Source organism: Plecotus auritus (assembly GCF_963455305.1).
Source record: "Plecotus auritus genome assembly, chromosome: 4".
Classification (NCBI taxonomy): Eukaryota; Metazoa; Chordata; class Mammalia; order Chiroptera; family Vespertilionidae; genus Plecotus; species Plecotus auritus.
Window position 1 is genome coordinate 79,615,124 of NC_137775.1, and position 16,254 is coordinate 79,631,377.

Below are 16,254 nucleotides of genomic sequence, written 5' to 3' on the forward strand. Positions count from 1 at the left end.
AGAGATAGAAACATCAATGATGAGAGAGAATCTTTGATCAGCTGCCTCCTACGTGCCCCTCACTGGGGACTAAGCCCACAGCAGGCATGTCCCCTCACCAAGTCAAATTGTGACCTCCTTGTTCATAGGTCAATGCTCAAGCACTGAGCAATGCTGGCTGGGCATGTCTTTTTTTAATTTTTATTTTATTAATTGCTGTGGGTCAAAGAAGAAATAAAAGAAGAGATCAAAAGATACATAGAGGCAAATAAGAATGACAATACAACATACCATACTTTTGGGATGCAGCAGAAGCAGTAATAAGAACAAAGCTTATATCATTATAGGCCTATCTCAAGTAAAACAAATGCAGCCCAACATCAGTAGAAGGAAGAAAATAATAAAAATTAGAGCAGAATTAAATAAAATGGAGAACAAAAAGACAATACAAAAAAATAATGCAACAAAGAGCTGGTTCTTTGAAAAGATTAATAAAATTGACAAAGTTCTCCCTAGACTTACCAATGAAACAAAGAGTAAAGACTCAAACAAACAAAATCAAAATCAAAGCAGAGAAGTTATGACAGACACCACAGAAATACAAAGGATCAAATGAGAATACTATGAAAGACTATATGCCACCATATTTAATAACTTAGAAGAAATGGACAAATTCTTCAAAATATATAACATTCCTAGATTGAATAACAAAGAACTGGAAAATCTATAGAACGTTATTTGTGTTTTGATGTAAGACATCATATTTGCAATAGTTTACCTATGTCTTCTGTTTCTAAAATGTTTAATTCAAAATGGTACAAAAATGTGAATAGAAAATCTGAAATACTAAATGTATGGAAATCTCAGTTGATAATTACTGCAAATGAACCATCAAATAAAAGAGTAAAACAGAGAGCTTAGCAGAGATCTCAAACCTTTCACACAATGATAAAATTGCTTAGGTAACACCTTTTACAGGTGATTTGCCACCTTTGTTGGATAGCTTTTACATTTTCTTTTAACTTATTAAAATGTTACATTGAGGTGAAATCCATTTCTGGTAGCTTCTATTCATTAGATCTAGACCTTCCCTTTGGTTAAATACTATGTACTTTTTAAAATAAGACAAGATTTAAAGACAGGTATCATGTCTCCTTTAAGGCCCCTTTGTCTCCTTATGAATACTAGAGGCCCAGTGCACGAAATTTGTGCATGGGGGGGGGGGTTCCCTCAGCCCAGCCTGCACCCTCTCCAATCTGGGACCCCTCGAGGGATGTCCGACTGCCCATTTAGGCCCGATTTCACCAGGGATAGTATTCTCATTTGATCCTTTGTATTTCTGTGGTGTCTGTCATAACTTCTCTGCTTTGATTTTGATTTTGTTTATTTGAGTCTTTACTCTTTGTTTCATTGGTAATTCTAGGGAGAACTTTGTCAATTTTATTAATCTTTTCAAAGAACCAGCTCTTTGTTGCATTATTTTTTTGTATTGTCTTTTTGTTCTCCATTTTATTTAATTCTGCTCTAATTTTTATTATTTTCTTCCTTCTACTGATGTTGGGCTGCATTTGTTTTACTTGAGATAGGCCTATAATGATATAAGCTTTGTTCTTATTACTGCTTCTGCTGCATCCCAAAAGTTTGGTATGTTGTATTGCCATTCTTATTTGCCTCTATGTATCTTTTGATGGGCAGTCGGACATCCCTCTCACAATCCAGGACTGCTGGCTCCCAACTGCTCGCCTGCCTGCCTTCCTGATTGCCCCTAACCACTTCTGCCTGCCAGCCTGATCACCCCCTAACCACTCCCCTGCCAGCCTGATTGATGCCTAACTGCTCCCCTGCTAGCCTGTTTTCCCCTAACTGCCCTCCCCTGCAGTCCTGGTCACCCCTAACTGCCCTCTCCTACAGGCCTGGTCTCCCCCAACTACTCTCCCCTGCAGGCCTGGGTCCCCCCCCCCCCCCCACTGCCCTCCCCTGCAGGCCTGGTCACCCCTAACTGCCCTCCCCTGCAGCCCTGGTCCCCCCCACAACTGCTCTCCCCTTCAGGCCTGGGTCCCTCCCAACTGCCTTTCCCTGCAGACCTGGTTGCCCCGACTTCCCTCCTCTGCTGGCTTGGTCACCCCTAACTACCCTCCCCTGCTGGCCTGATCGCCCACAACTGCCCTCCCTTAGAGACCTGGTCCCTCCCAACTGCCCTCCCCTGCTGGCCATCTTGTGGTGGCCATCTTGTGTCCACATGGGGGCAGGATCTTTGACCACATGGGGGCAGCCATCTTGTGTGTTGGAGTGATGGTCAATCTGCATATTACTCTTTTATTAGATAGGATAGAGGCCTGGTGCATGGGTGGGGGCCAGGTGGTTTGCCCTGAAGGGTGTCCCAGATCAGGGTGGGGGTTCCCTTGGGGAGTGGGACGGCCTGGGCGAGGGGCCTGTGGTGGTTTGCAGGCTGGCCACGCCCCCTGGCGACCCAAGCTGAGGCCCTGGTATCTGGGCTTTATTTATCTTCTACAATTGAAACTTTGTAGCCTGGAGTGGAGCCAAGCCTTCTGCTTGCTCCGTGATGGCAGCCATTTCTGTTGGGGTTTATGTATCTTCTATAATTGAAACTTTGTAGCCTTAAGTGGAGGCCTGGGCTGGCCAGGGTGTACGGAAAGCTTGGCTTCCTCCATTGCCGGGGGCAACCCTAGCGTCCTGCTCTTTCCAGCTCCGTGGCTGCTGCCATTTCTGTTTGGATTTATGTATCTTCTATCATTAAAACTTTGTAGCCTTGAGTGGAGGCCTAGGCCAGCAAGGGCAGGCAGAAAGCTTGGCTTCCTCCATTGCCAGGGAAACCCAAGCCTCCCTCCTGCTCTCTGTGGCCGTAACCATCTTGGTTGGGTTTATTTGCATATTCGCTCCTGATTGTCTGGTGGGCGTGGCTGGGGTGTAGGGGAGTGATGGTTAATTTGCATATTACTCTTTTATTAGATAGGACTAGAGGCCTGGTGCACGGATTCATGCACTGGTGGGTCCCTTGGCCTGGCCTGTGGGGATCAGGCCAAAACTGGCTCTCTGACATCACTGAAGGGTGCAGGCCAGGCCAAGAGACCTCACCAGTGCATGATCAGGGCCGGGGAGGGACTGCAGGAGGGCTCTAGGGTGTGTCAGGCCCGACTTGCTCAGTCCCAATTGGCCGGACCCCAGCAGCAAGCTAACCTACCAGTTGGAGTGTCTGCCCCCTGCTTGTCAGTCTGCATCATAGTGACTACTCGAATGGTTGAAGAAACGGTTGGGCACTTAGCATATTAGGCTTTTATTATATAGGATTTCCAAATCCTGACATTGAGGTTTTTCTTGGTCTTCTGGAGTGCCAGAGTTTCCCAATGGCTGTTCTATGGAACACTAGCCCCTCACAATACTCAGTGAATAAAAACAAAGAGACTGAGATCAAATGCATTTGAAAAATCTGTTAGACCATCCTCTAGGACAGTGGTCGGCAAACTCATTAGTCAACAGAGCCAAATATCAACAGTACGATTGAAATTTCTTTTGAGAGCCAAATATTTTTAACTTAAACTTCTTCTAATTCCACTTCTTCAAAATAGACTCACCCAGGCCATGGTATTTTGTAGAAGAGCCACACTCAAGGGGCCAAAGAGCGCATGTGGCTCGCGAGCTGCAGTTTGCTGACCACTGCTCTAGGAGAATGACAATGCATATCAGAATTTTAAAGTCTTGGTAAGACTTTATAATAAAACCTAGTCTTGCTCAAAATTATTTGGCTACAGAATCTTTTTCTTGGGTGTGAGATACTTAATATCCTATGAAACATTGATTCAGCAGGGTACACTTTAATAAAAAATGTGAAAAATATATTATGCAAAAAAAATAACAAATACTGATCCATATGCAATTTATTTTAAGAGCAGTAATTCCAAGGCAGAAAGTTCTGTGGTCCTTTATCTGTTTTAACACTTTCTAGATATTTTTCTGTGAGGTGTTTGTTGCTGTTTTTCTGTTTGTTTGTTTGTTTTTTAAATTTCAATCTGGTGGTTCCATTTATAAAATGAGGATACTAATTTGGTTTTCTCAGAGACAGGACCTGGCATATTATAACACATTATTTTTAATACTAAATAATGATGGCATTTTTCAAAATAAAGTGACAAGAGTTGAAAATAATACTCCAAATATATTTCTTTTTTTAAAAATATATTTTTTATTTATTTCAGAGAGGAAGGAAGAGGTAGAGAGAGATAGAAACATCAATGATGAGAGAGAATCATTGATTAGCTGCCTCCTGCACACCCCCCACTGGGGATCAAGCCCGCAACCCGGGCATGTCCCCTTGACTGGGACCCTTAGTCTGCAGGCCGATGCTCTATCCACCAAGCCAAACCGGCTAGGGCCAAATATATTTCTTTGTCTGTTTTCCCCACTTGGACTGTGAGCTCCTAAAAAAGAGATAGTGTCTTAGGTAATTTTGTTTTATTTATTTTTTTATCCCCAGCACTATATATTTATTTGGTATTATTTAAAGTTTTGAAATAACTATTACACATGACTGGAGTAGTACTTTCATTAACATTATTCCAAAATGCTTGAATTATCTTTATTTTTGGTCATCCACATTATATTTTTATGAATGTTGAATTTGTTCATGGTTAACATACAAAGTGTTATTAGTTTTTTATAAGAACTGTTGGTATGTCAGGTGTCTATCTACTCTGGGTTATATTTACTGACCTTTTAAATCTATATACAGGCTTTTACATTGATCACAATTAAAGGTCCTCACTTTTATTTAGGTCCATTGTTCTATCTTTTCAGGATATTTTTTAATATCATCTATTGAACTAGCTACCCCTTTGAGCTTTTCTAAGTATGTGAACAGTATAATTTAAGACATGATAACAATGATAAAAATAAGGACTAATATAAGAATCTATTCACAGTTATTTATAGATTTATTTCTGAATGAATCCATGCAGATTTTCATCAATAATACATTTTGGAATATTTATGGGTATTGATGCTTAGCTTATCAGACTTTATAGTTTTGGGAAACTAAGTTTCCCTTAAAAATGGGACAACTGTGTATCTTGAAACTTTGGTATTTCCCAATTATACCAATAAAAAATATTATTCTCATTTTAAATAAATTAATGTAGAAAACAGATTGGAAGGAAAAATCAAGTGCTCGTTGCAGGCTTGTGGGTAATTTTAAAATTTAATTCCCCCCCCCTTTTCTGTACTTTCTAAATTTTTACAATGAACATTATTTTTATAATTGGAAATATGCATAATTATAGTAGAGAGAAGAGATAATGAAACAACTTTATACCACACATTACTTTATAAATTAACATTCCCAGGAAGAGAGGCTTAAAAATAAAAACAAACAAAACAAACATCAGGATTTAAAAATAAATTGCTGTTGGTTTTTCATAAGCTATGAAAGGCATTTTTCCCCCACAGAAAATGAAGATAAATAAATACTGTTTTTCCTTCCTTTATTCTATGGAAAAACATTTCTACCAATTGGGAACCTTGACTTCAATTTGCTGAACATGAGGAGAAATAGATGAAAAATACTTCATTTTTATATCATGTGATCACAGTTAAAACTGAAAAGTTTTATTTTTTAATCCTTCCTTTGGGTGCACAGGATGATGCTCAACCAACGAAGCCATTCCAGCTGGGCAAAAGTGAAAGAATTTTAATTTGTTAAAGTTATTTTAAAATCTGATTGTTATTATTATTTGTGTAGTATGGATTATCTGTGGTTTTACATATTTCTTAAATAAAGAAGTAAAATAGCCATAGCCAGTTTGACTCCGTGGGCCCATGGACCTAAAGGGTCACAGGTTGGATTCCAGGTTAAGGACATGTAGCTTGGTTGCAGGTTCAATGCCCTGCTTGGGTTAGGGCTGGAGCAGGAGACAGCCAGTCAATGTGTTTCACATTGATATTTCTCTCTCTTTGTGTCTCTGTCTTCCCTTCCCCCATCCCTTCCACTCTCTCTAAAAATCAATGGAAAAATATCCTCACTCCTTGGGTGAGGATTGAGAAAAAAAAAAAAAAAGAATTGGAGGTAAGAAGAAAAAACTAGTACCTCTGGCCATTTTTAAAGCAAGGTTCACCTGTTAAAACATCTGTCTTCAAACTTGTGGATCTTATCTATTTAGTGTGTTGTATTAAAATCAGAAACAATTGAAAGGTCAGTGCAGACTGTACTCTTCAATGCAGTATCTTGACAATCTCTGTGTGTGTGTGTGTGTATGTTTGTGTGTATGTATATATTTTGAATCCTTGCAGTAATTTAAACTGATGTTTTTAGGTATATTTTATAGTTAAGACATGGATCTATTAACCATGAATTCTTTGACAGTGTTATGTAATCAAATAAGGAAAAAAAAACCATAACGTCATCTATTTTCACACTTATTTATCTCAGTGAGGCTTAATACTGTTAAAATTATATATTTTATTTTACCATCTCCCACCTCCCCCATTTATCCTTACTCATATTTAAATGTGTGCAATTTAAAGGAGTGTTCTGATATTTATCCAAATCTTTATTTTTCTTGGTCAAAAGTTAACACACTTTGCATCATTTCACTTATTTAATCTTTTCATAAAGGCTGACAGCCCCAAATTCTGTATAGAAGGCATTGCTCTTCAGTCACACCTCATATATCTGGCATTATTGGGAAATGAGGTTTCCACATGATTGAATTTTCCAGATAATTCAGCTGAGTTCGGCATGCCTTGCTGAATGCCTACCATGTGGCAAGCACAGGGGCATAAGGCCTAGTAAATAAGATCTCAAAAGCTCATAGCCCGAGGGCTGGAGCTGTGGTGGGCCTGCTGCACGCAGACTTTAATAACTATAATACAAAGTGCTAAGCACTATGATGTAAGTATGCACTAAGTGTTGTGGAAACACAAATGAAGGGGAAATTAATTCTTCGTGTGGGGGGGTCAGGGACTTAGGGGTAGCCACTGTGAGGAGTTCACTCTTGAGTTGGGTCTTTTGAGATGAGTAAGAACTGCAGGGAGAGAGAGAGAGAGAGAGTTAGTTGTATCCTAGAAGAAATATTCCTAAGTGTTAAAATGTTTAAATGTATAAAAAAAATTAAGTGATGCAAATAAAATGATCAATGCCTGTAATACTACTACAAAGTATAGCAGCAAGCACTTATCCATTTAACGGGCACTCACCATGTGTCTGGCACTGTGCTAAGTGCTTTACTTGAATTAATTTTTTCACAAATATATGTATTTATATATTCCCCAATGAAAATCTGCTGTGCATAACTCAACCTTTTCCTAATGCTCTGCTATGAATATAAATGTCTGTACTCCATTGTAAAAACATTTTAAGCTAGCTTGCTCGATGTCATTAGCCACCCTTACTACTTGGATATATTTAGTTAAGCTGTCATCATTCCAGTTCACAGTCAGCTTCATATTTACATCATCTCCCCCCTCCTGCTGCTCTAAGATTTGTGATTCTTCTGTGGACATACTTCAGAACGTACATTGACAATTTCTACTCAGCAAAATTCCATGGGCTCTGGAGAGCAGTGCTGCAGAGCAGGACACTCAGATGGTCCATGACATTTGCTCTAAGTATACGGGACAGCACACAAGCACAGCTTGCATTTCTTCATTGTACTGGGATCACGCTCCATTTCAGTGCTTCTCAACTGGGGTGACTTGGCCCCCACAAGACATTTAGCAATGTCTGGAGACATTTTTGCTGATTCCTACACTTTTAAGCTAAAGTGGCTCAAGAGAGCAACTTTTGACATTATAAACTCCAGAGAATATCCTTTACTAATTTGTATTCCCTTGTTAATGTGTTTCGCGAGAGAGCTCTAATCAAGTTCCTTAAATGGTGTGGTGGTATTTACGTCAAAGACGCAGAGAAAGATGGATGGTTTCTCCTTGGGTGGCCATCAGTACATTTTTACTAGACTTAATAAGCTCTTAGAAGGCAAAAGGAGATGTAAGGAGGTGAAAGAGTTATAATAGAAATTTGGGAAATAACGGCGATGTCACTGTGGACTGAAAGGCTCATTTCTAATGAAAATGGAGGAGTACAACTTTTCCTCTGAAATGTATCCATGTATCTTCCACACAGTTCCTCAAAGTTCTTCTTGGCTGGGTTTACATAATGGTTTTACTCATGGTGAACTGTTTTCTTTCTCTCTCCATATATATATATATACATGTATATGTACATATACATGTATATATATTTATGTTTGTGTATACAAACATATGTAGTGTACATATAATTGAAATCTATAACAATCTGAAGAATACTTTTTTATCTTTTATTATTTATATAAATAATTTGACTGCTTTTTGATAAGTTTTCAAATTAAATTTTTCTTCTATTGAATTTAGAGACAAAGTTTTATTGTTTTAAATATATATGTATATATATGTATATATAAATTGATTGATTAATTGATTGATTTTAGAGAGGAAGGGAGAGAGAGAGAGAGATAGAAACATCAATGATGAAAGAGAACCATTGATTGCCTGACTCCAGCATGCCCCCCACTGGGAATCCAGCCCCCAACCTGGGCTTGTACCCTGGCTGGGAATCAAACCATGACCTCCTGGTTCATAGGTTGATGCTCAACCATTGAGCCACACTGCTGAGCAGAGACAAATTTTTATTATGTCATATGTATCAATAAATGTTTCTGAAGTTAAAGGAAATAAATGATTTCCTATATCCAAAATTTATAACTATGGGTTATTAATGATTTTTAGCAATAATTATTGCATAATCATTTCTTCTGTTTTGTTTTGTTTAATTGATTTTTAGAGCGAGAGAAAGGGAGAAGGATATAGAGATAGAAACACTGATAGGCTGCCTCCTCATGTCCCCTATTGGGGATTGAGCCTACAACCTGGGCATGTGCCCTGACCAGGAATCAAACCAGTGGCCTCTTGATTCATGGGTCAATACTCAACCTCTGAGCCACACTGGCTGGGTGCATATATCATTTCTGGCCCTAATTTTGCATTAAGCATAATACATACAACTTATATACACACTTAAATGCCATAAATGTGTTTTGGTAAGAAAATTGCAGTTATAGTAATTTATATAGCATTTTTATGTTTGTATCCTCTTCTCCTTGTCATAGACTTATGAGATAGATGATGATGATGATTAGCAACTTGAAAGGTTTTATTTCCTAACTACAGACAACTTTAACAGCTGAATATCTGCTGCTCTGACACCGGAATGAGTAGCCCACCCAGGCTGGGAGGCAGTAGGCTGGGCAGGCAAGGAGAGGGGGCTTTGTGGTCCACTTCACTGGTCATTCTTGTGGGTGTTTTTTTGTTTTTGTTTTTCTATAATGGCGTTTTGAACAGTGTCATGAGCGTCTGCTCTTCTAGGTGGTCATGATGTAGCCTTAGTGCTTGTCCTTGGGCGGGCTGCCCTGATTGTCTTTGTTCTTCTTCAATGTGGCTCAGTCTCAGCCTCTGCCACCAGGCTGTACTCCAGGTGGGCTGCCCTCCCCCCACCCCTCAGCCAGGCCTTGGGGGCTGAGGCCAGCTGGCCACTCCCCAGCCTGCTCCCTCTTGAACTTGAGGGTAAAGCCTAGGGGCCCTTCACTGGGCACAGATTCTTGACCACCAGCTTGTGCCATGGAGTGCTCCATGGAGTGCTTGCCCTCAAGTGGGCCAGCTGGGGGCCATCACCTTGGAGCCTAAAGTCACTGCCTCCACCTTGTCTTCTCAATATTATTTTAATATTCATTTAAAGAAGAAGAAACAGAAACTCATAAAAGTAACTTATTTTTTTCTACAATCAAGCAAAGCCTAAGTATAGCAAGTCATTGTTAAAATTAAACAGATACCAACTCCAACGTGATTCTTTGCTTTATAAAGATAAACTTAAATGAAGCTCTTAAAGGACACATACCTTCTGCATAAGCAATAAGATACCAATGAGAAATGTTTGTGAATTTGCTAAGTGTCCGACTGAGTGGTCGACCGACCGGTCGCTATGACGTTCACTGACCACCAGCGGGCAGATGCTCTGACTGGTAGGTTAGTTTGCTGCTGGGGTCCGGTGGATCGGGACTTGGTGAGACAGGACCAGACACACTCTGGAGAACTCCTGCGGTCCTTCCGTGGCAACCAGCCTGATCAGGACTGGGCAAGATGGCCCTGATCACCAGCCAGGCAGAGGAACCCCACCAGTGCATGAATTCACGCACCGGGCCTCTAGTTTAGAAATAAGCAAGATAATATATTTGCCTAAGTCGGTGATACAGTACCCTTGATAAAACGAATTTCAGCAAAAGATGAATGGATTTCTATCCTTCCAATGCATGTTAGTTTATCTAATTCCCTTGCCAAGAAGTGATTTAATCTATAAAGAACTTTTCCATGTGAAATACAAGGACAGTGTCATAGAGAGATGACAAAGCAGATAATATTTTGGTATATCCAGTGTTGTCCATGCACATTTCTTCTTGTGTTAAAATAATGCAAAATGTCCTATTTTATAAATATGAATTTAAGTAAATATCCTCATATTTCTTGCATTAACTAAAAATCCCTTTACTTATTTCTGTTTTCTCCCACGGCCCCAAATTCCACAGTATTTTGCTTCTTCATATTTTAGCCAAGCTCAGCGTCCGGAGACTTGAAGTCCCAAATTAAGGTGTTTGTAGGGCCATCCTCCCTCCAAAACCTATAAGCAAGAATCCTTTTTTTGCTTCTTCCATTTTCTGGTAGCCATAGAAGTTCCTTGGCTTGTGTCAACATAATTTTCATCTGTGACTATTTCCATATGGCTCTCTCCACTGTCTGTTTTTATCTCTGTGTCTTTTCTGCTTCTTTTTTCTCTAATCTTCACATAAGGATATTTTTTCCATTGATTTTTTTTTAGAGAGTGGAGAGGAAGGAAGGGAGGGACAGAGAGAGAGAGAGAGAGAGAGAGAGAGAGAGAGAAACATCGATGTTAGAGAAACACATTGATTGGTTGCCTGCAACTGAGGTACATGCCCTTTACTGCAACTGAGGCAAGTACCCTTTGGTCCAAGGGCCTTGCTCTAACCACTGAGTGAACCGGCCAGGGATCTCTTCCTTCTTATAAGGACAGTGGCCATATTGGATTAGAACCCACCCTAATGACCTGGTTTTAACTTGATTATAACTGTAAAGACCCTATTTCCAAATAAGAGCACATTTACAAGAATTAGGACTTCCACATATCTTTTGGGAGGACACAATACAACTCATACCAGGGAGCTTGTCAGTTAGAGTTTGATGAGAAAAATAGAGCCATTATGAATGAAAAGGATTAAGGGATTTACTACAGTGACTTGACTCTGCAATTGTGGGAACCAGTTAAACAATTTATGTAAGGCTGCTGCTTTTGCATGTGGTGATGGTGTTAAAGTTTGAAGAACTAACTTGTTTCCTTTAGACAAGGGGAAAATTTGCACACAGACACACATGTAGAGGGTAGATGATAGGAAGACACAGGGAGTAGATGACGACTATAAGACAACGAGAGAGGCCTGGAATAAATCATTCCCTCATGGTCCTCCAACCAACCTACCATGCCAACACCTTGACTTTGGACTTCTATCCTCCAGAACTGAGACAATAAATTTCTGTTGCTTAAGCCAACCAATCTGTGGTACTTTGTTAAGGCAGCCTTAGGAAACTAATGAAATATTTGCTTATTTACATCCATGTAAATGGAATTTTTATTGGCTAGAATGCAGACTTTAATTTTAATTTAATTCTTATGATTGCACAAAATATAAAGGAATTATATTATGGATTTATTTCTGCTATAAGTGAATATATTTTTGTATATATATACTTTCTACTGCATTATTTTTAAATACATTAATATTTTTTCTTTTTCTTTCTGCCCTAAATTTATTTTTAAATTATTATTAGTTTTGTCTTTTATCATTTTTTATTTTCAATTGCAGTTGGCATACATTATTATATTAGTTTCAGTTGTATACCCCAGTGATTAGACATTATATAACTAAGTGATCATCTTGATAAATCTCACATCCATCTGATGAGGTAGTTATTTGAATATTATTGATTATAGTCCTATGCTGTACTTTACATCCCCATGACTATTCTGTAACAACCAATTTGTATTTCTTAATCCCTTCATTAAAAACCCTCCCCTCTCTTTAAAAACAGTCAGGTAAGATGGGCAACTTTAACAAGTTTACTTTATATTGTTCATAGGACATATTTAGTATAGGCTACTGTTTCCAGTGAGATGAGTGCTATTCCTTAGTGGAGTAATTTTATACTTCAGAAGAAAAAACTTGTGAGATTTATTTTTAAGATGCTGTGTGAAAGTTGCTACGTAAGTGAAAATTATAGAATTATTAACATTGTGCTTATTAATAATAGACTTGATTCTCCCAAAGCATATTCTCTTGTCTGTAGGTAATTTAGAAGGGCTTCTTATATAAGAGAGGAGAAATTAAAGAATACATGTGGTCAAACTAAAATTTTAAAAAAGTAAAAAATAAAGTAGTTTTGGTCAAGAATAGGAAACCATGAAGCTTATGAAAGCAGTGGAACCTTTATAACCTCCCAGAGGTGAACTACAAATATATGAATTTTTCAAAGCATACTATTTACTTAGATTTACCTTCCAATGAATTTGGATTTGCATCACTGAAATTCAGATATTTAGGGCTTGCTTGAATTCTTTGGTTGGTGTTTTTTCTAGATATAGCCATTAAAACTGGAACTATTTTCCTCATACACATGCTTGATAGTATTGAGACTTGAACATAGATAGTTTGGGGACTACTTTTTCTAGAAAAGTAGAACAATTTAAAAATAATAGAAAATACAACCTTAATAATTATCTAATGATATTTTTAACTAGTTGAAACTGTCAAAATTTACCCCTTTGTTTTTTAAGGGTTTATTTATATCATGCCAAGGAATGTTGTTATAAGCTTTGCAGGATTTATTAGAATATTATTACCATGTTTCAAATGAAAGCAGACTTGATACAGGTAGCACTTTGATATTTCCCAAGATACAGGATGACTCCTTTTATTTAAAACTTCTGTTATTAATTTATTGTGATTAAGTTAATATACTAAGATTGTAGTCTCAAAGATATTTACTAAATATCTCAAAATTATAAAGATAAGCTCTTCTTAGAGCTTGTTTATTTGGTGGGTTTTTAAGTTAGGAGGAAGAGGGAGAATTTGACATTCTATCATGGTTCTTAAAACTCAAATGGGGAATGGTTTGAAACTTTTCATTTTTTTTGTGGTACATGCTTGTCCTGTGTCTGTGGTATCTTCAACGGAATCACCTTTGGGATATAAAAAAAAGTGTCTGCAACCCTCCTTTGATAAACACTATGATTAAAATTGAGAAGGAGGCTCAGCAGTTGAGCATCGACCCAGGAACCAAGAGGTCACCGGTTCAATTCCTGGTCAGGGCACATGTCTGGGTTGCAGGCTTGATCCCTGGTGTGGGGTATGCAGGAGGCAGCCAATCAATGATTCTCTGTCATCATTGATGTTTCTGTCTCTCTCTCGCTCTCACTTCCTCTCTGAAATCAGTAAAAATATACTAAAAAATAAAATTGTGAAGGAGAATGGAAGTTCCATCGTATATTCTCCAGGTTAATGGGAAAATGGCATAAATCAAGTTTAAATAAAGAAATGAAAATGTAGCTTCTAAAATATTGACTGAGATTCTTCACTTCTGTTAAAATGGTTCATTTCTAACTATAGAGCATTTTATCTAAAGAATTACCATGTGGCCGAAACCGGTTTGGCTCAGTGGATAGAGCGTCGGCCTGCGGACTGAAAGGTCCCGGGTTCGATTCCGGTCAAGGGCATGTACCTTGGTTGCGGGCACATCCCCGGTGGGAGGTGTGCAGGAGGCAGCTGATCGGTGTTTCTCTCTCATCGATGTTTCTAGCTTTCTATCTCTCTCCCTTCCTCTCTGTGAAATATCAATAAAATATATTAAAAAAAAAAAAAAAGAATTACCATGTGCACGATTTGATTTTATTCAAAAATTTTTTTTTACATATTGTAAGTCATCTTTGAAGTGACTTCTATGATGCACATAGATTGCTAATGCAGTAAACAGTATTTAACATAGCTTATTGTGCCATAGTTCTGATTTACCTCACATAAATAATAAGCAGTTTCACAGATTCATCACCGTATAAAAGGTCATAAAAATGCATAATGGAATTATTTCTATTTTGCTTTGAAGGAGCTCCAATGTTTTACCATTAACCTATCTCAGCCTCAATTTCATCAATATAACAGAGCTTCTGTAAAGATTAAATGTCAGAAATATGTGACATAGTAAGAAAATAATAAATAAAATAATTCATCATAATTAAACAAATATTCATACATTTGTAAATTTAATGCTAAAGTTAAGATTGGTAAATGCTAATAAAAACAACATTGTGGAGATTTTTCTAAAATATACAAGTTCATATTTATAGCTGTTATTGTCATCATGGGACTAAAGTATGCAGAAGATATTAAAGCAACTCAGGGTAGACTTTTTGCTCAATCCATGGAATTTACCCCTTAATTGAATAGTGCATTCTCTGACCTGCTCTTAGACCTTGGATATCCATAAAATAATTTATGTAAAATTGAAAAGGAAATAAAAATAAAAAATATGTATAACAAAATGAAAAAATTTATAATGAATATAGAAACAAATGGAAAACTATCTCTGTGCTCTATTCCTTTAGGAATCCACATTCATCCAAACAAGTGGAGCTACTTTCACTTCTGTCTCTACTCCGTTTAATCCTTGCCTGTGAACTTGCCAGTGAGAACTACATACAGATAGCAGTTTCGGGGACTGATTATCAGGGACCAAATCAAACTCACTAAGTCAGTTTGTAAAGGCCAGTGAAGAGCAGGAAAATGAAAATTACTTTCAGATATTACTAATCTGCCTCAGGTTTGGGTTAGGAGTCTAGCAATAAAAAAGGTTCTGCATCTTATTACTCATCACTTGAGTTGCTTGTTTCCCTTGTTCTTTAATTAACTCCTGTTATTTTAAAAAGTGCTTTGGTAATGTTTTTACTTAAGTATAGAAAATGATGGTCTTCATTCCAACCTATAACTTTTTTTTTAATTGTTGTTTTTTTTTCTCCTCAGGGATGCAGATCTGTTTTTGTTAGACACAAGAAAGGCCCAGGCTTTAGATGTGGGTTGGCTTGTCTTTGATATCACTGTGACCAGCAATCATTGGGTGATTAATCCACAGAACAATTTGGGCTTACAACTCTGTGCAGAAACAGGAGATGGTAAGCACTGAATTTCATGTATTTTTTTGTGGTGCTGGTTTTGACACATTATAGCTTTTTGTTCAATTTAATCAATATGTTCTTTATACTTATGATGTGCAAGATAGTGTATTCCATAGGATAGTGCAGTATAGTAATTAGTTAATCCATTTATGAACACATTTACTCAACATGCATTTATTGTCAAGCTCTGTGGTAGGGGTGGAGAGGTAAAGAAGTAGGTACTGTTCCTGCTCTCAAGGAGTTTTTAATCTTGTGTTGAAAATGTGTACACAAGCAGAAATAATGTAATATAATAAGACCAAAAGAAACTGTATACAAGGTGCTATGGATCTATGTCTTGATATGGTGGTGGATACAAAGCTATATAAGTAAACATTAATAGAACTATACATTAAGTCAGACCGAGTATTACCATGTGTAAATTGTATTTCAAAACCTGACTAAAAATAACAAAGAATATATATTTTAAAAGGTGCCAAGTAAGCAAACAGAAGAACTGTGCTGAGCCGGCCCCAGGTTCCCATATTCAGACCCACATTGGGCTTCATATGTGCCGAGCTGGCAAGGCCATGGGTGAACCTGAGAGGGGGCAGTGAAGGATTTAGAAAAGACAGACAAGAGAATAAAGCTGGGTTTAGGTGGGATGCTGCTTTCTGACGGAGAGACAGCGCCATGACCAGAAAGCTGAGTCTTTATTTTATAGCCAGATTCCATGAGGCAAAGTAAGGGCGTGGTCAGGATGTTCACACAGGTTTTGAATCCACTCAATTACATGCACCTGAACTCTATCAAGCCCACATCACTCAGCCACATGGGCCCACAGGTACAGGCCATAAGGTCAAGCTTACAACTATAGCCCTTGTCTATAATTGTGCTGGGACTTACACGTGGCTTTGCCATGAGAGGATTGTGCCCTCTCATTAGTCCCAGACTTGAACCTG

The 16,254-nt window shown here is 38.1% G+C and overlaps 1 protein-coding gene across 1 annotated transcript in view; it reads left to right on the forward strand.

Annotated features, from left to right (window-relative positions):
* The window catches only part of BMP5 (bone morphogenetic protein 5), a 116,636-nt gene that overhangs the window by 56,587 nt on the left and 43,795 nt on the right, over positions 1–16,254 (forward strand). Inside the window, exon 3 of the mRNA XM_080665511.1 lies at positions 15,162–15,310. Within this exon, the coding sequence (XP_080521637.1) occupies positions 15,162–15,310 (149 nt within the window). The remainder of the gene's footprint in view (positions 1–15,161; positions 15,311–16,254) is intronic.